The sequence below is a fragment of the Nerophis lumbriciformis genome, linkage group LG20 (genome assembly GCF_033978685.3).
Source record: "Nerophis lumbriciformis linkage group LG20, RoL_Nlum_v2.1, whole genome shotgun sequence".
Classification (NCBI taxonomy): Eukaryota; Metazoa; Chordata; class Actinopteri; order Syngnathiformes; family Syngnathidae; genus Nerophis; species Nerophis lumbriciformis.
The window spans coordinates 31,722,890-31,743,183 of NC_084567.2; the positions used below are offsets into that span (position 1 = coordinate 31,722,890).

At 40.5% G+C, this 20,294-nt stretch overlaps 1 protein-coding gene across 1 annotated transcript in view; it reads left to right on the forward strand.

Annotated features, from left to right (window-relative positions):
* The window catches only part of LOC133619716 (cilia- and flagella-associated protein 44-like), an 83,660-nt gene that overhangs the window by 10,173 nt on the left and 53,193 nt on the right, over positions 1 to 20,294 (forward strand). Inside the window, exons 4-10 of the mRNA XM_072915387.1 lie at positions 3,490 to 3,592; positions 4,268 to 4,484; positions 8,996 to 9,110; positions 13,398 to 13,562; positions 15,481 to 15,636; positions 15,709 to 15,756; positions 16,999 to 17,098. Coding sequence (XP_072771488.1) covers positions 3,490 to 3,592; positions 4,268 to 4,484; positions 8,996 to 9,110; positions 13,398 to 13,562; positions 15,481 to 15,636; positions 15,709 to 15,756; positions 16,999 to 17,098 — 904 coding nt within the window. The remainder of the gene's footprint in view (positions 1 to 3,489; positions 3,593 to 4,267; positions 4,485 to 8,995; positions 9,111 to 13,397; positions 13,563 to 15,480; positions 15,637 to 15,708; positions 15,757 to 16,998; positions 17,099 to 20,294) is intronic.

Here is a 20,294-nt window from a genome sequence, read left to right on the forward strand (position 1 = left end):
ATCCTTACATTGGCTCCCTGTACATCAGAGAATTGATTTCAAAATCCTCCTTCTCACATTTAAATCACTACATGGTCTAGGGCCGAAGTATATCACCGATATGCTCCCACTATATAAGCCAGGGGTGTCAAACTCAAATACAGAGTGGGCCAAAATTTAAAACTGAACAAAGCCGCGGGCCAAGGTTGAACAAAATAACCTTTAACGTACGAGCTATCGTCACGTCCGCTTTTCATCCATTCTAACATCGTTCAGACCGAGTCACAAGATATGTGCGGCTTGCGGCGAGTGAATGCAACGCATACTTCATCAACAGCGATACAGGTCACACTGAGGGTACCAGTATAAAAAACTTTAACACTGTTAGAAATATACGCCACACTGTGAATCCACACCAAACAAGAATGACAAACACATCTCGGAAGAACATCCGCACAGTAACACAACAGAACAAATACCCAGAATCCTTTGCAGCACTAACTCTTCCGGGACGCTACAAAATACACCCCCGCGACCACCAAGCCTCCCCCTCCCCACACACACACACCTTGTAGCGTCCCGGAAGAGTTAGTGCTGCAAAGGGTTCTGGTTTGGTGTGGATTCACAGTGTAGCGTATATTTCTAACAGTGTTAAAGTTTTTTATTCGGCTACTCTCAGTGTAACCTGTATCGCTGTTGATGAAGTATGCGTTGCATTGTAATGTGTGTGCGTGCAGAAGCCGCACATGTTATGTGACTGGGCCAGCACTTGTTCGGCTGGCTGGCGTTTGGAAGACTCCCGGGAGGATCGGCGGGCCAGCTTTAGTGTTAATTTGATATCGCCTCAAGGGCCAAGTGAAATTACATGGCGGGCCAAATTTGGCCCGCGGGCCAGAGTTTGACACCCATGATATAAGCCCTCTAGATCACCAAGATCTTCTGAGACCAATCTGTTAGCGGTTCCCATCGTCAACTCAAATCAAGGGAGAGCATCATTCAGTCACTATGCAACAAATATGCTGGAATAAACTTCCTGAAGATGTCAGACTTTCCCCAACTCTGACTACTTTTAAAACTAGACTGAAAACTTTTATGTTCACCTTAGCTTCCAGCTAAATCTTTTAATCTTTTAACTTTTAACGTCCGAAATGGGAGCCATTACCTCCCTGCTTGACACTCAGCATCAAGAGTTGGAATTGGGGGTTAAATCACCAAAATGATTCCCGGGCGCGGCCACCGCTGCTGCCCACTGCTCCCCTCACCTCACCTCCCAGGGGGTGATCAAGGGTGATGGGTCAAATGCAGAGAATAATTTCGCCACACCTAGTGTGTGTGTGACAATCATTGGTACTTTAACTTTAAATGTGTTTTCTTTTGTATTATTTTTTTAATGAATTAACGTTAATGACAACCTTTTTCCAAAACACAATATAGAATGTGAGATATAACATGATAATGCATACATTTATCATTTGTTACAACGGTTACAAAAAGTGGGACCCCAAAAATTTACCGTGGGACCTGATTTTGAATGTTCCTAGCGCCAACACTGATAAAGTATCAGTGCGTGCAAAACAGCAGCAGGCGGCTGTGGCCTGCGGGCCGGTTCCAATACTAATCAAATATCATCCCGGGGGCCATAGATCATTGATTCAGATACGCCCTGCGGGTTTTGACTTTGTCACCCCTGCTCTAGCGAATTTATAAATAAAACAAAGATGCCTATTTTTTTACATTTCTATCATTAATTATGTGTTTAATGCATTTTTTGCCATCTCATGTGTGCGGTAAGATGATAAATTTCCCCAATAAATATGGCCTGCATTACTGATGAAGACAGGTTAAGAATTATAAATAAAAATGTATGAGAAAAAAGTTGTCTGACTAGTATTCAAATAAAATTGCAAGTTAACATAAAAACACTACTTATTTATCTTCAGTGGAACTGCATTATAAAAAGCACACAAAAAAATCAATTATTATACCACTATAATCATAATCCAATATTATATTTCACCAATCTTAGAAAAAAAAACACTGAAAAAAAATGCTGGCCAATCGAATTTTTTTTTTATAGTATTTGGATAATCAGGAAATGTTGGTTTAAATCAGGGGTGTCAAACGTACTTGATCCGGCCCGAGGGATGAGTTTGCCAAGTATGAAAATGAGACGAAATTTTTGAATGAAAGAAACTGCTGTTCTAAATGTGTCCACTAGATGTCACAATAGCAATTATTTGTATCTTTGTAGATAATGCTGTGTAAAAAAATAAATATACCACATGATGTGAGTGCACCAGTCGAGGAAAATGAGCAAACTACATAAATAATAGGGCTGTGAATCTTTGGGTGTCCCACGATTCGATTCAATATCGATTCTTGGGGTCACGATTCGATTCAAAATCGATTTTTTTTTCAATTCAACACGATTCTCGTTTTTCAAAAACGAAATTTTCCCGATTCAAAAGGATTCTCTATTCATTCAACACATAGGATTTCAGCAGGATCTACCCCAGTCTGCTGACATGCAAGCAGAGTAGTAGATTTTTGTAAAACGCTTTTATAATTGTAAAGGACAATGTTTTATCAACTGATTGCAATAATGTAAATTTGTTTTAACTATTAAATGAACCAAAAATATGACTTATTTTATCTTTGTGAAAATATTGGACACAGTGTGTTGTCAAGCTTATGAGATGCGATGCAAGTGTAAGCCACTGTGACACTATTGTTCTTTTTTTTTTTTTTTTTTTTTTAAATGTCTAATAATAATGTCAATGAGGGATTTTTAATCAGTGCTATGTTGAAATTGTAACTAATATTGATACTGTTGTTGATAATATTCATTTTTGTTTCACTACTTTTGGTTTGTTCTGTGTCGTGTTTGTGTCTCTAAATTGCTCTGTTTATTGCAGTTCTGAGTGTTGCTGGGTCGGGTTTGGTTTTGGAATTGGACTGCTTTGTTATGGTATTACTGTGTATTGTTTTGTTGGATTGATTAATAAAAAATAAATAAATAAATAAAATAAATAAATTAAAAAAATCAATTAAAAAAAAAAGAGAATCGATTCTGAATCAAACAACGTGAGAATCGCGATTCGAATTCGAATCGATTTTTTCCCACACCCCGAATAAATAACATCCTGTAATTTGATTTTGATATTATTTTTTTATCTTGATAGATTGAAAATGAACACCAATGAGTTGACTGATGAACATTATCACATACTTTATTCAGAAAGTATAAAAACGACAAATAAAGATAGAATACTATTAACTGCAACATGTTAGTGTAAAAACAAACACCCAACAACAATATGATTTGTACATTTTCAGAATGTACCTGTTCTATTTTTAAACAAAGAAAACACCCTGAAGTTGTCTTTATTTTTAAGTTATCGTGGCGGGATTTTACCAGTCGGGCCCACTTGGGAGTAGATTTTTCTCCCTGTGGGTCCCGATCTAAAATTAGTTTGACAACCCTGATTTAAATTATTTGTGTGTGTTTAGGTAAACCCAAGCAGAGAGTATTTTGCTGTGGCAGAGAAGGGAAACAAGCCCCTCCTGATAGTATATGAATACCCTTCAATAAAAACATACCGCATCCTCAGAGGTAAGTAGGACCAAGATCCTGCATTGTTGATGGAGTGGTTGTGTGTGGTCATTTGTAAGTGTAAAATTGGTGTGTGTGTGTGTGTGTGTTTGTGTGTGTGTGTGTTTTCTGGCAATACTTACTTAATGGGGACATCGCTCTGTTTACACAGTCACCTTTAGGGGACCTCTGACGGTATGGGGACAAAAAACAGGTCCACTAATGGGAAACCTTTTTAAATGATAGTTAGATCCATTCTGAAGATTCCTAAGTGATTTTTAAGCTTTGGCCAATATTTAATTTGAACTTTTTTTTTTTTTTTAAATGGTCCTCAGTAGTCATGTACAAATTTGTGCGAATTATGCAAAATTATTTAAATGTATTCCCCATGAACCATATTAACTATTTTTCCCCAGGGTCCCCAGTAAGAATGATCAGCACATTACTTCATCAATCCAGAGATTTAAAGACGTGTATGAGCTAACTGGGCAGTGGACATTTTACCTCATTTATTTTATGCCTCCACAACCTGTAGAAAGGGTGGTCCCCACAAGTGATGATCAAACACTTGGTCCCCATTCCAAATGATAACCAGTATGTGTGTGTGTGTGTGTGTGTGTGTGTGTGTGTGTGTGTGTGTGTGTGTGTGTGTGCGTGTGTGTGTGTGTGTGTGTGTGCGTGTGTGTGTGTGTATAGATGGTACAGATCTTGCATACAGCTCTGTCAACTTTAACATTGACGGTAGTCTCCTGGCCAGCCTGGGCAGTGCACCTGACTACATGTTGACAGTGTGGAACTGGAGGCAAGAGGAGGTGATGCTCAGGTGCAAAGCCATTTCTCAGGAGGTCTACAAAGTCAGCTTCTCCCCGTACAACCCTGGACTACTGACGTCATCAGGATCGGGACACATCAAGTAACAAAAGACACACCGTATCCTCCTCAAATACAGTGATGAACATAGGTGGTACTTCGGTTTTCATCGGTAATGCACTCAAAAAGGCTTGACGAAAACCATAGCAATTTTTCCCATTAGAAATGTAATAGAAACAATTAGTCCATTTCAGACATCCAAAAATACAAACACAGAACACATTTTATAGAGAAAAAATACATGCAAAAAAAACATGGTGAAATACATTATTGTAAATCAGGGGTGTCAAAGTCAAGGCTGAATGAATGATATATGCCCCCCCCCCCCGGGATGATATTTGATTAGTATTGTTTGCACGCACATATACACTGCAAAAACTGAAATCTAAGCAAGATTAAATATCTCAAATAAGGGTGATATTTGCTTATTTTCTGTCTGATAAGATAATTCTTCACACTAAGCAGATTTTATGTTAGAGTGTTTTACTTGTTTTAAGTGTTTTGGTCCTAAATGATCTCAGTAAGATATTACAGCTTGTTGCTGAGATTTGATGACCTATATTGAGTAAAACATGCTTGAAACTAGAATATCAACTCATGCAAAGCTGTGTCATCAACACTCACAAGTATAAAACTACTTTTTTAAAGTTATAATTTCTTACTTCTTAAAAATCCTGATGCAGAGCGCATATCATTAAGTCAAGATAATGGCACTAGCATTGACTTAATTTAAGAATATTTTTCCACACATTGAGCAAAAAGGTATCTTCTTTTTTTTCTACCAAGAAAATTGTACTTGTTATTGGTGAGAATATACTTATTTTAAGGTATTTTGGGGTTCATTCAGGTTAGCTAATTTTACTTGTTTTGGAAAGTCTTGATAAGCCAAATTTTCTTGTTCTATTGGCAGATAATTTTGCTTAGTTTCTTGTTTTTGAACACTGACTTTTTGCAGTGTACTCCATCAGTGTTGGCAGTAGGAATTTTCAAAATGGGGTCCCAGGGACCCCATCAAGTCATAATAATAGGGTCCCACTGCAAATGTTTGGGGGGTTGGGTCCCACTTTTTTTGCAACAGTTTTGAAAACAAATGATAAATGCATTATCCTGTTGTATCTCACATTCTATATTGTGTTTTGGAAAAATGTTGTCAATAAACGTTACTTAATTCAATAAAAAAAATAATACAAAAGAAAACACATTTTTATGCATATGTGATTTAGCATCATACGAAAAGTGGGGTAAACAAAAACTAAGAGACCACTGTATTTAATTGAAGTGTTTATGCCATATTTGCCAACCCTCCCGGACTCCCGAAATTCAGCGCCTCTCCTGAAAACCTCCCGGGACCAATTTTCTCCCTAAAATCTCCCGAAATTCAGGCGGAGCTGGAGGCCACGCCCCCCCCAGGTCCATGCGGACCTGAGTCCGCTTTCCCACGATATAAACAGTGTGCCTGCCCAAACACATTATAACTGTAGAATGATCGAGGGCGAGTTCTTGGTTTCTTATGTGGGTTTATTGTTAGGCAGTTTCATTAACGTCCTCCCAGCGCGGTAACAACACACAACAGCAGCAGTCAAGTTTTTGTCTACCGTAAAGCAGTTCGTCTGCCGTAAACAGCAATGTTGTGACACTCTTAAACAGGACAATACTGCCATCTATAACATCAATAACATATACAGCTTTTAGAGAGTGCGCACACAACAAGGAGACGAAGCAGAAGAACGAGGAAGATACAGCCATGGCGACGCCGACGACGAGTAAGATGAAGAAATACGCTTTGTTGCACCTTTCCTTCCTGAGTCCGGCGATTAGTTGCAAATCTTGCTTTATTGATTGCTTGCACACAGCCAATCCAACACAAAACAAACTAGTCCCCGCCCGCACAACCGCTCCCTCTCTTCTCTCGCCCACACACTCACTGACGTCACTCACCTCACATGCTCACCTATTAAAGGGCCACACACACACACATACGCTACTCTCATAACAGCTTGTAAGTTCCAAGCCACAGCTGCGATTGGACCTGGATAGCCTCCGGGAAGAAGTAGTGGACTACCAAGTGCTTGGCACTGAAGATCTTCCTCAGGAAGCAAAGATTGACCGGTTTTGGGCCATGCTAGGGAGAGATGGAAGATTCCAGACTCTAATGCATTTGATGAAAGCACTTTTGTGCGTGCCACACATCAATGCATCATCAGAGAGGGTGTTCAGCATGGTTAGAAAAATAGTGACCGAGAATAGAACAAGGATGGACAATTCAACCCTTAACTCAACAATGAGTAGATGAGTGTTATGTGTGTGTATATGTGTAAATAAATGAACACTGAAATTCAAGTATTTCTTTTATTTATATAAACATACATATATAATAAAATAAATATATATATAGCTAGAATTCACTGAAAGTCAAGTATTTCTTAGAGATATATATATATATATATATATATATATATATATATATATATATATATATATATATATATATATATATATATATATATATATATATATATATATATATATATATATATATATCTATGAAAAACTTGACTTGGTGAATTCTAGCTGTAAATATACTCCTCCCATCTTAACCACGCCCCTGCCCCAACCACGCCCCACCTCCCGAAATCGGAGGTCTCAAGGTTGGCAAGTATGGTTTATGCAGAGTAATATATCAGTTTCAATTGGATAGAATACAGCAGAGGTGTGGACTCGAGTCACATGACTTGGACTCGAGTCAGACTCGAGTCATGAATTTGATGACTTTAGACTCGACTTGACAAAATGTAAAAAGACTTGCAACTCGACTTAGACTTTAACATCAATGACTTGTGACTTCACTTGGACTTGAGCCTTTTGAATTGACATGACTTGACATGACTTGCTACTTTCCCCAAAACCCAAAGATGAAAAAGTTATTCGGGAGCGCTCCGTATTTTTCATTGTGTACTTGTCTATCAGCGTTGCGTGTGTCAGCTGGTGTGCTGTCAGTACAACAGCCAATCAAATTAGATCTACTTTGTTTTCATCACACAGCATTCATCCAATCAAATTGCAGGACGACCAACGAAGAAGACATGTCCAAACCACACGCCAGTGAACAAAAAATGATGCCTAAAATACTTTCGTTTGGGTATAAAAATTACGAGGTGGTCAACACAAAACGGTTTGCAGTATGCAACACATGCGGTTCCAAAATTACTGATGGAGAGGCAACAACTTCCAACTTCGTCCGGCATTTGAAGTTGCACAAAGAAGGGTAAGTTTTGAATGTAAGATAACGTTTATTGGCTAAGTAACGTGACTTTTATTTGCTGTGTAGTTAAATCAGTGAGGCTGTAAACTCACTGCTAACGTTATAACGTTATTGCAAACACGGGAATCTGTTGCAGTTCACTACCTTATTCATACTTTTTGTTCAGTGATTTTTTTTAAGCAGGGTTACGTTAGTCAATATATCACACGTAACGTTAGACGGCGGTCAGCAGCACCGCATATTTTAGCCACCTAAAAAAAGACAAAAATAGTAAAATAAAGGTCAGTTAAAATGTATACTATATTATGAATATGTGTACCGTTTTAGCTAGCTTTCTGACATACTGTTGGTTGTTTACCTCAGGGGTCCCCAACCACCGGGCCGCGGCCCGGTACTGGTCCGTGGATCGATTGGTATCGGGCCACACAAGAAATAAAAAAATGTTTCCCTCTTTTTTTAATTAAATCAACATAAAAAACACAAGATACACTTACAAGTAGTGCACCAACCCAAAACAACTCTCTCTCCTTTTGTTCTGGGCATTGAACATGAAGACTCTTCCTTCACTGTTCCGAGTGGCCATGAGAGTCTTGGCAGTGCCTGCCTCCAGTGCTCCAGTGGAGCGAGTTTTCAGCCATGGTGGCATCATACTACGCCCCCATCGTGCACAAATGACTGACAGACTCTTGGCTAATTTGGTCTTTTGCAAATGCAATGCAGCATAGGGCCCTGACATATAAAAAGTACAACTTTTTTGTTATGTTCACGTATATGTCATGTTTTTTCAATGTTAACACTTTTGTACAAATAAGTACATTTGCACTTTATTTTTCAATGTGTTTGTTCTGTAAAGGAATGAGTTAATGTTTAAAATGACTGGTTAATAGTGCTATTATAAAGTGCAATGTCAGCACAATTTTCTTTCCTGCAATTTAAAATGCACTTGTTTTAATAAATAAATACAGCGTTTGAAAAGCATACACAATCTGTGTTAATATATTAGTCTGTGGTTAAAAGGACTTGAAAGGACTCGAAACTCAAAATGCAGGACTTAGGACTTGACTTGAGACTTTCCAGTCTTGACTTTGGACTTGACTCTGGGCTTGCCTGTCTTGACTCGGGACTTGACTCAGACTTGAGGGCAAAGATTGAGACTTACTTGTGACTTGCAAAACAATGACTTGGTCCCACCTCTGGAATACAGTATGTAAAAAGACAATAGACAAAAACAGCTGGGTACAAATGAATGTTAATCCTTCATCTGTGATTCAAGTATCTTAACCCTCCCGCAGGTTCTGGAAAATGGCCGACACATTTACAGGACTCAAACTAGAAGGGCTTGTGGGGCATTTCGGAAAAACAGCAGCTACTGACATTGAAGGCTACATAGAACTCCCAGATGGAAAGGTTAGTGGTTTTCCTGAGATAAAAGGTTTAGAGCATGGTCCAAAGCTATGGCTCGCGACAAGTCCGAAATTAAAAAAAGAAATATATAATTCTATTTTTTTTAAAGTCTGTTCTGTGTCATATTGTTGTGATGATGCCCATATATGCTGTACAGATTTACTTTACATAGGAGTGGGATACTTCTCTTGTTGACTTATTTGAATGTGACTCTATTATATGTGTGGATACATTTACTGTTTACTGGTTCACCCAGAGCAGGAGGGGATGGAAAGAAGAAGGAAGAAAAGAAAAGAAAACAGAGCGGGACAAGACAACAAAAAAACAAAACAAAACAATATATATATGTATATATATATGTATATATATATATATATAGATTTGAGAAACACCTTGCGGTGTAGCTTGAACACATCATCAGTAAAGAACCAAGGTTCATTGGGTGTTTCGGGTCTTTGATCTCTATACACCCTCGCCTGGGCGACCCAACCGGGGTTGATCAGGCCCCGGCTTGTGTCCAAGCAGCGAACTACTCCATCTGTCTCCCCTCTTGATCCACAACCACCTTGAGGCTTTCTCAGCAGCCTCACTGATATTTCTGGTGGCTTTTCTCTCCATCAACCCTCTGATTCCAAGAAGTCTGAATGCTTGATGCACAGATTGCCCTAGAAAGCCCCTGCAGCCCACTTCTATAGGCTCACAGCGGGTCCTCCAGCCGCTCTCTCTGCATGTCTCGACCAGCTCAAGGTATTTGGCCTTCTTTCGCTCATGGGCCTCCTCCATCCGGTCTTCCCAGGGGACTGTAAGTTCCAGCAGCACAACTTGCTTCGTTGAGTCAGAAGTTAAGACAAGGTCTGGCCTCAGCGATGTCCTTGCTATGCGCTCTGGAAACTTCAGCTGTCTGCCGAGATCCACCTGAAGCTGCCACTCACGGGCTGTGGTTAGCAGTCCGGTTGGGGCCTTAAATCCAGCCTGTGGTTTGTCCCCTGCCTTGACGAAGGAGATGTTATGTCTGACTGGGAGCTGATGTTTGTTCTGCTGGATTCCAGTGCCAATGGTGTCTGCTACTGCCTTCAGCACCTGGTCGTGGCGCCAAGTGTACCTCCCCTCTCCCAGGGCTTTAGGGCAGCAGCTCAGGATGTGCTCCAGGGAACCCCGTGCCTTGCACAGTGGACATTCAGGTGTTTCTACTAGCCCCCAGCAATGAAGATTGGATGGACTTGGGAGGACATCATACACTGACTGGATCAGGAACTTGAGTCTTGCTGGTTCTGACTTCCAAAGTTCTGTCCAGGTGATCGTCCGGGTAGATGCGTGGTCCCAATTTGTCCAGGCTCCTTGCTGGCGCATGGCCACTGTCTTGCTCCGGCGTTCCTCCTCAACCTCTGCACGGATCTCTCCCTGCACCATCAGCCGTCTCTCTCGACCCTGGGCTTTGTCGTAGCGTGGTCTTGTATGGCTACCCAGCCCAGCTCGACCGACCGCCACAGCACCTACTAAGACGCCATGTCTCAGCCTTGCTTCTGCCTGGTCAACGGCCTCCTGTGCCTTCCACTTCCTCCCAGTTCTGACCTTGATGCCAGCAGAGAAGACACTGGTGTCAGATGAGTCTCTGTAAAGTAACACCTCCCTGGCTCTGGTGACTTTAAACTCCTCAGTCAATCCGGTGAAGGGAAGTTGCAGCTTGTTGGTGTTCCCATACAGGGCGATGCTGCTTAGGCTCTTCGGCAAGCCCAGCCACCTACGCAGGTGCTGGCTGATGTTGCGTTCAAAGCCCTCCACAATGGTTACTGGGACTTCGTAGATGAGCAGCGGCCAAAGGATTCTCGGCAGGATGCCATGTTGGTATATCCAAGCCTTGAACTTCCCGGGGAGGCCGGACTTGTCCACTGCTGATAGCCAGGTCTTCAGCTCCACATGGGCTGACTGCACTGCTGCCTTGTCCTTCAGGGTGCTGTCAAAAATCTTCCCCAGACTCTTCACAGGCTTCTCTGACACTGATGGTATGGGGACTCCATCCAGGCTGAAGCGGTGTTTGTCCTCCACTCTCCCCTTCCTCAAAACCAGGGACCTGGACTTGGCTGGCTTGAACATCATTCTCGCCCATGTGATGATCCTTTCCAGTCCGCGGAGGAGCCACCGACACCCTGTCACTGATGTTGTTGTGACAGTCAGATCATCCATGAAGGCTCGGATCGGAGGTTGGCGAATGCCGGAACTGGACTTCGGACCCCTGCATTCCACTTCCGCTGCCTTGACCAGCATGTTCATCGCTAGGGCGAACAGTGCCACTGATATGGTGCACCCTGTGATGATGCCCTTCTCCAGGCGGTGCCATGCAGATGTTATTGCTCCAGAGGTGAATCTCAGATTGAAACTACTGTAGTAGTCTCGTATGAGTTCAGTGATCTTCTCTGGAACATGATGTGTCGTCAAGGCTGTTGTCACGAGCTTGTGTGGAATGGATCCATAGGCATTGGCAAGGTCAAGCCAAAGGACAGCCAGGTCTCCTTGATTTTCCCTTGCCTCCCGGATCAGCTGGGTAACCACTCCTGTGTGTTCCAAGCAGCCTGGCATGCCTGGGACTCCTCCCTTCTGCACTGTGGTGTCGATGTACGAATTCCTCAGGAGGTACTCTGTCAACCTGTTGGCAAGAATCTTGAATATATATATGATGGATGGATGGATGGATGGATGGATATATATATATATATATATATATATATATATATATATATATATATATATATATATATATATACACACACACCATATTTTCCGCACTATAAGGCGCACCGGACTATAAGGCGCACCTTCAATGAATGGCCTATTTTAAAACTTTGTTCATATATAAGGCGCACCGCATTATAAGGCGCATTGCATTATAAGGCGCATAGAATAGACGCTACAGTAGAGGCTGGGGTTGCGAGACCTGTTGTGGCTCAATATTGGTCCATATATAAAGCGCACCGGATTATAAGGCGCACTGTCAGCCTTTGAGAAAATTGGAGGTTTTTAGGTGCGCATTATAGTGCGTAAAATACGGTACACATTCCAAAACCAGTAAAGTTGGCACTTTGTGTAAATCGTAAATAAAAACAGAATAAAATGATTTGCAAATCCTTTTCAACCTATATTCAATTGAATAGACTGCAAAGACAATATATTTAATGTTCCAACTGGAAAACTTTGTTATTTTTTTGCAAATATTAGCTCATTTGGAATTTGATGCCTGCAACATGTTTCAAAAAAGCTGGCGCAAGTGGCAAAAAAGACTGAGAAAGTTGAGGAACATTCATCAAACACTTATTAGGAAAATCCCACAGGTGAACAGGCTATTTGGGAACAGGTGGGTGCCATGATTGGGTATAAAAGCAGATTCCATGAAATGTTCAGTCATTCACAAACAAGGATGGAGCGAGGGTCACCACTTTGTGAAGAAATGCGTGAGCAAATTGTTTAAGAACAACATTTCTCAACCAGCTATTTCAAGGAATGTAGGGATTTCACCATCTATGATCCGTAATACCATCAAAAGGTTCAGAGAATCTGGAGAAATCCCTGCCCGTAAGCAGCGATGCTGAAAACCAACATTGAATGTCTGTGACCTTCGATCCCTCAGGCGGCATCAAAAACTGACATCAGTGTGTAAAGAATATCACCACATGGGCTCAGGAACACTTCCGAAAACCACTGTCAGTAACTACAGTTTGTCGCTACATCTGTAAGTGCAAGTTAAAACCCTACTATGCAAAAGCGTAAGCCGTTTATCAACAACACCCAGAAACGCTGCCGTCTTTGCAGTCTATTCAATTGAACATAAGTTGAAAAGGATTTGGAAATCATTGTATTCTGTTTTTATTTACGAATTACACAACGTGCCAACTTCACTGGTTTTGGGTTTTGTAGATAGATAGACAGACAGATAGATAGATAGATAGCCTAGTGTGGTGAGTAATATATTACAGAACAAACTACACAACGCTGTAGGGACGCCTTAAGTAGTAGCAACGAAGACCAGTAAAAGTAGCACATCTCATTATGCAAGGACAGCCAGACGTATCAGAGAAGCTTTTGGATAGACCCAAACTGACAGCTCTGTACAGAGTCCATATTTGTTGATAAGAATAGCCTTGAAGTTTGATGACATATGAAGAAATCTTTAGATCATCCCTGGTCTAACAAGATGAATAAGTTTCCTGGTGAAGTCATTTTCAAAAAAAAAGACATGTTTAGGTCGAGGCGTTTTCTGTCTGCTGATTGTGATCTGACCCTCATTCTGTATCTTAGGTGGTCTCTGGCTCAAACTGGGGCAACCTGCTGCTGTGGGATGGAAACGGCATCAAAGTGGAGCTCTGCAGCAAGGGAGGACAGTGTTGTCACGCAGGGTCTGTCCAGCCCTTTTTCTTGGAGGATGGCCAGCTGATGACTTTTGGCTCCGATGGAGCGATCCGGGTAAAAGCCAAATCAACGCAAAATCGTTGGGGTGACGTTCCAAGACCTCCTACGAATGGCGAAAAAACATGAATATTGGACGCATTTACAAACCCTGTTTCCATATGAGTTGGGAAATTGTGTTAGATATAAATATAAACGGAATACAATGATTTGCAAATCCTTTCCAACCCATATTCAATTGAATGCACTACAAAGACAACATATTTGATGTTCAAACTCATAAACTTATTTTTTTTTTGCAAATAATAATTCACTTAGAATTTCACGGCTGCAACACGTGCCAAAGTAGTTGGGAAAGGGCATGTTCACCACTGTGTTACATGGCCTTTCCTTTTAACAATACTGAGTAAACGTTTGGGAACTGAGGAGACACATTTTTTAAGCTTCTCAGGTGGAATTCTTTCCCATTCTTGCTTGATGTACAGCTTAAGTTGTTCAACAGTCCGGGGGTCTCCGTTGTGGTATTTTAGGCTTCATAATGCGCCACACATTTTCAATGGGAGACAGGTCTGGACTACAGGCAGGCCAGTCTAGTACCCGCACTCTTTTACTATGAAGCCACGTTGATGTAACACGTGGCTTGTCATTGTCTTGCAGAAATAAGCAGGGGCGTCCATGGTAACGTTGCTTGGATGGCAACATATGTTGCTCCAAAACCTGTATGTACCTTTCAGCATTAATGGTGCCTTCACAGATGTGTAAGTTACCCATATCTTGGGCACTAATACACCCCCATACCATCACAGATGCTGGCTTTTCAACTTTGCGCCTCTAACAATCCAGATGGTTCTTTTCCTCTTTGGTCCGGAGGACACGACGTCCACAGTTTCCAAAAACAATTTGAAATGTGGACTCGTCAGACCATGGAACACTTTTCCACTTCGTATCAGTCCATCTTAGATGAGCTCAGTTTCTGGGTGTTGTTGATAAACGGTTTTCGCCTTGCATAGGAGAGTTTTAACTTGCACTTACAGATGTAGCGACCAACTGTAGTTACTGACAGTGGGTTTCTGAAGTGTTCCTGAGCCCATGTGGTGATATCCTTTACACACTGATGTCGCTTGTTGATGCAGTACAGCCTGAGGGATCGAAGGTCACGGGCTTAGCTTCTTACGTGCAGTGATTTCTCCAGATTCAGTGAACCTTTTGATGATATTACGGACCGTAGATGGTGAAATCCCTAAATTCCTTGCAATAGCAGGTTGAGAAAGGTTTTTCTTAAACTGTTCAACAATTTGCTCACAAATTTGTTGACAAAGTGGTGACCCTCGCCCCATCCTTGTTTGTGAATGACTGAGCATTTCAAGGAATCTACTTCTATACCCAATCATGGCACCCACCTGTTCCCAATTTGCCTGTTCACCTGTGGGATGTTCCAAATAAGTGTTTGATGAGCATTCCTGAACTTTATCAGTACTTATTGCCACCTTTCCCAACTTCTTTGTCACGTGTTGATGGCATCAAATTCTAAAATTAATGATTATTTGTTTATCAGTTTGAACATCAAATATGTTGTCTTTGTAGCATATTCAACTGAATATGGGTTGAAAATGATTTTCAAATCATTGTATTCCGTTTATATTTACATCTAACACAATTTCCCAACTCATATGGAAACAGGGTTTGCATTAAAAAAAAGTCCTGAAAATGCCCATGTTTGATATTATGAATCCAGTTATGTGCCCCTCACAGTTATTATGAAACACATTTTCAATTGAGTTTTACACTTGAAACATCTGCATGACTACATGGATGTCATAGCATCTTTCTGCTAAAAATCTTAATCTTCATTTGTGAGATAATGCCTCCCGCAGGATTCATAATTTCCAGCACTATTTTACCCCTGCACATAGCGCTGTCATACCACTTTCTATTGAACTTACCATCAAAAGTATGTATCTATGTGCATTTTAAGGGCTGGGACTTTGAGACCATTGACAGCGCTGACAGCAGCGGCAACAGCAGCAAGTTTGAGATGAAGCCCATGAACGAGTTGGTGGTTGGACACCACGTCTGCTTGTCCTCGATAGTGAAAAGCTCCCAACATGACTCGACTATTTGGTTTGCTCAGGTCAGTGAACAAAGTCACCAAAATAGACAACCCTCACCGGAATAATCCAAACTCTTCTCTGTGGTTTTGTAGGATTCCACCGGAGCCATTTGGAAACTGGATCTTTCTTTCAAATATACAGTGAGGCTCATCAATTAGGTTAATTTGACAAAGGAACTGTAAAAATGTATGAAATACGAACCCCAAAACCAGTGAAGTCGGCACATTGTGTAAATCGTAAATAAAAACAAGAATACAATGATTTGTAAATCCTTTTCAATTTATATTCAATTGAATAGACTGCAAAGACAAGATACTTAATGTTCGAAATGGAAAACTTTGTTATTTTTTGCAAATATTTGCTCATTTGGAATTTGATGCCTGCAACATGTTTCAAAAAAGCTGGCACAAGTGGCAAAAAAGAAAACATCCCACAGGTGTACATGCTAATTGGGAACAGGTGGGTGCCATGATTGGGTATAAATTCCATGAAATGCTCAGTCATTCACAAACAAGGATGGGGCGAGGGTCACCACTTTGTGAACAAACGCGTGAGCAAATTGTCGAACAGTTTAAGAACAACATTTTTCAACGAGCTATTGCAAGGAATTTAGGGATTTCACCATCTACGGTCCGTAATATCATCAAAAGGTTCAGGGAATCTGGAGAAATCACTGCACGTAAGCGATGATATTACGGACCGTCGATCCCTCAGGCGGTACTGCATCAAAAAGCGACATCAGTGTGTAAAAGATATCGCCACATGGGCTCAGGAACACTTTAAAAAACACTGTCAGTAACGACAGTTTGTCGCTACATCTTTAAGTGCAAGTTAAAACTCTACAATGCAAAGCGAATGCCATTTATCAACAACACCCAGAAATGCCACCGGCTTCGCTTGGCCCAAGCTCATCTATAATGGACTGATGCAAAGTGTAAAAGTTTTCTGTGGTCTGACGAGTCCACCTATAACAATCGGGATGGTTCTTTTCCTCTTTGTTCCGGAGGACACGTTCCCAATTAGCCCGTTCACCTGTGTTTGATGAGCATTCCTCAACTTTCTCAGTCTTTTTTGCTACTTGTGCCAGCTTTTTTGAAACATGTTACAGGCATCAAATTACAAATCAGCTAATATTTGCAAAAAATAACGTTTTCCAGTTCGAACGTTAAGTATCTTGTCTTTGCAGTTGAAAAGGGTTTGCAAATCATTGTATTCTGTTTTTATTTACGATTTACACAACGTGCCAACTTCACTGGTTTTGGGTTTTGTATTTGTGAAAAGTGCAACCCATTTTGTTTAGAAATACACAATATTTATTGGAATCTGGGAATACTTTGAACATTTCGAGATTTACAGACAGTGATTGATATCTCCGCAAACAGACTCCAGATCCCGAGTGCCTCTTTTCCTTCCACGGTGGGCCAATCAAGGGTCTGGATGTGTCAAAACAAAGTCATCTCATGGCCACAACTGCTCTAGACCGTGAGTCACACTTTCTTTCATGCATACAGCATACATCTGCAACACCCGGTCACAACATACAACATGGGAATAAATAAGGACTCTAAGTAGAGATGTCCGATAATGGCTTTTTTGCCGATATCCGATATTCCGATATTGTCCAACTCTTAATTACCGATTCCGATATCAACCGATACCGATATATACAGTCGTGGAATTAACACATTATTATGCCTAATTTTGTTGTGATGCCCGCTGGATGCATTAAACAATGTAACTTTACCATGAATTGATTAACGTGGACCCCGACTTAAACAAGTTGAAAAACTTATTCAAGTGTTACCATTTAGTGGTCAATTGTACGGAATATGTACTGTACTGTGCAATCTACTAATACAAGTTTCAATCAATCAACAAGGTTTTCCAAAATAAGAGAACAACTTCAACTCCAGTTATGGAAAAAAAGTGCCAACATGGCACTGCCATATTTATTATTGCAGTCACAAAGTGCATTTATTTTTTTTAACATGCCTCAAAACAGCAGCTTGGAATTTGGGACATGCTCTCCCTGAGATAATCCTAATACCCACTACAACTATGGGAAATACTATACTTTGACTTCCACAAAGTGCATTATTTTTAATTTTTTTTAAAACATGCCTCAAAACAACAGCTACAAAAATAATGAAGGCACACAGCTTCAGTCCAGAGTATACTAGAAAAAAAAGTAAAACAGGGACGTAGGGCCTATGTCCCTGTTTTACCGGATATGTACTGCTCCGTATAGCGGCGTTTTAAAAAGTCATTCATTTTACTTTTTGAAACCGATACCGATAATTTCCAATATTACATTTTAAAGCATTTATCGGTCTCTAGCTCTAAGGATTTTCTTTTACTCCTAAACTACTGTACACAATAGGGCAAAAATATTTCACAAAACATGCACCCAGTTTGACCCAATAATTCGGAATGACTTGAAATTTTAAGAATCCATATGAAATTAGTTTTCTTTTTTATTTATTTATTTTTTGTCCTTTCCAGCTACTCAGGCAAATCATATAGTTGATGTAGATGCCCATATCGGCTGTACAAATTTACTTTACAAAAGAAAAGTGTGGGATACTTCTCTTGTTGCCTTATTTGTATTTGACTTTATTAAATGGATTTATATTATTATTTGGTGCGGCCGGGACGGAGCAGGAGGGGATAGTAAGAGAAAAAAAGGAAGACAGAGGGGGAAATTGCGGGTACAAGAGGGGGATTAGACAGAGAGACAACAAACACAACAACAATAACAACAACAACAACAACAACAACAACAGAACAGCATCAGCGAATAGGATATGTACAAATATGATGGCAAAAGTGATGGCAAAGAAGCAGTTAGTGAAGTAAATATTAATAATACAGAAATGACAAGTACAATACAAATGGAGCAATACAATTACCAACAAAAATATCACTATTGATATAGACTTATAACAATAATTACCTCTATTATCAACAATACAATTGTCTCAAATGCAACAATACATATATGTAATGATAACTTGAAATACAAACGAAAGCAGATAAATGGAAGGGAAGAAGGAGAAGCCAACTGTATTAACCTTGTAGATAGAGATGTCCGATAATGGCTTTTTTGCCGACATCCTATATTCCGATATTGTCCAACTCTTAATTACAGATTCCGATATTAACCGATACAGATATATACAGTCGTGGAATTAACACATGCTTAATTTTGTTGTGATGCCCCGCTGGATGCATTAAACAATGTAACAAGGTTTTCCAAAAATAAATCAACTCAAGTTATGGAAAAAAAATGCCAACATGGCACTGCCATATTTATTATTGAAGTCACAAAGTGCATTATATTTTTTAACATGCCTCAAAACAGCAGCGTGGAATTTGGGACATGCTCTCCCTGAGAGAGCATGAGGAGGTTGAGGTGGGCGGGGTTGGGGTGGGGGCGTAGGGGGTAGGGGGGGTGTATATTGTAGCGTCCCGGAAGAGTTAGTGCTGTAAGGGGTTCTGGGTATTTGTTCTGTTGTGTTTATGTTGTGTTACGGTGCGGATGTTCTCCCGAAATGTGTTTGTCATTCTTGTTTGGTGTGGGTTCACAGTGTGGCGCATATTTGTAACAGTGTTAAACTTGTTTATACGGCCACCCTCAGTGTGACCTGTATGGCTGTTGACCAAGTATGCTTTGCATTTACTTCTGTGTGTGAAAAGCCGTAGATATTATGTGACTGGGCCAGCACGCAAAGGCAGTGCCTTTACGGTTTATTGGCGCTCTGTACTTCTCCCTACGTCCGTGTACACAGCGGCGTTGTAAAAAGTCCATAAATTTTACGTTTTGAAACCGATACCGATAATTTTGAAACCGATACCGATCATTTCCGATATTACCTACTTGTAGATTGTTATAGTAACAAGAGGTTAAGCTTTGTCAGTGTGCCATGTGTTACCCAGTTTCCCCTAGGGCAGGGGTCGGCAACCCGCGGCTCTAGCGCCGCCCTAGTGGCTCTCTGAAGCTTTTTCAAAAAATGTATGAAAAATGGAAAAAGATGAGGGGAAAAAAATCTATTTTTGTTTTAATATGGTTTCTGTAGGAGGACAAACATGACACAAACCTCCCTAATTGTTACAAAGCACACTGTTTATATTAAACATGCTTCACTGATTCGAGTATTTGGCGAGCGCCGTTTTGTCCTACTAATTTTGGCGGTCCTTGATCTTACCGTAGTTTGTTTACATGTATAACTTTCTTCGACTTTATAGGACGTGTATTATGCCAATTATTTTTCTGTCTCATTTTGTCCACCAAACTTTTAAGGTTGTGCATGAAAGGTGAGTTTTGTTGATGTTATTGACTTGTGTGGAGTGCTAATCAGACATATTTGGTCACTGCATGACTGCAAGCTAATCGATGCTAACATGCTATTTAGGCTAGCTATATGTACATATTGCATCATTATGCCTCATTTGTAGCTATATTTGAGGTCATTTAGTTTCCTTTAAGTCCTCTTAATTCCATGACACACTATCTGTATGTAATATGGCTTTTAATTTTTTGCGGCTCCAGACAGATTTTTTTTTGTATTTTTGGTCCAATATGGCTCTTTCAACATTTTGGGTTGCCGACCCCTGCCCTAGGGCAACAAGGCAAGTTGGAAAACATGGCCACCATCAACTAAAACCTCTTTATAGGGGC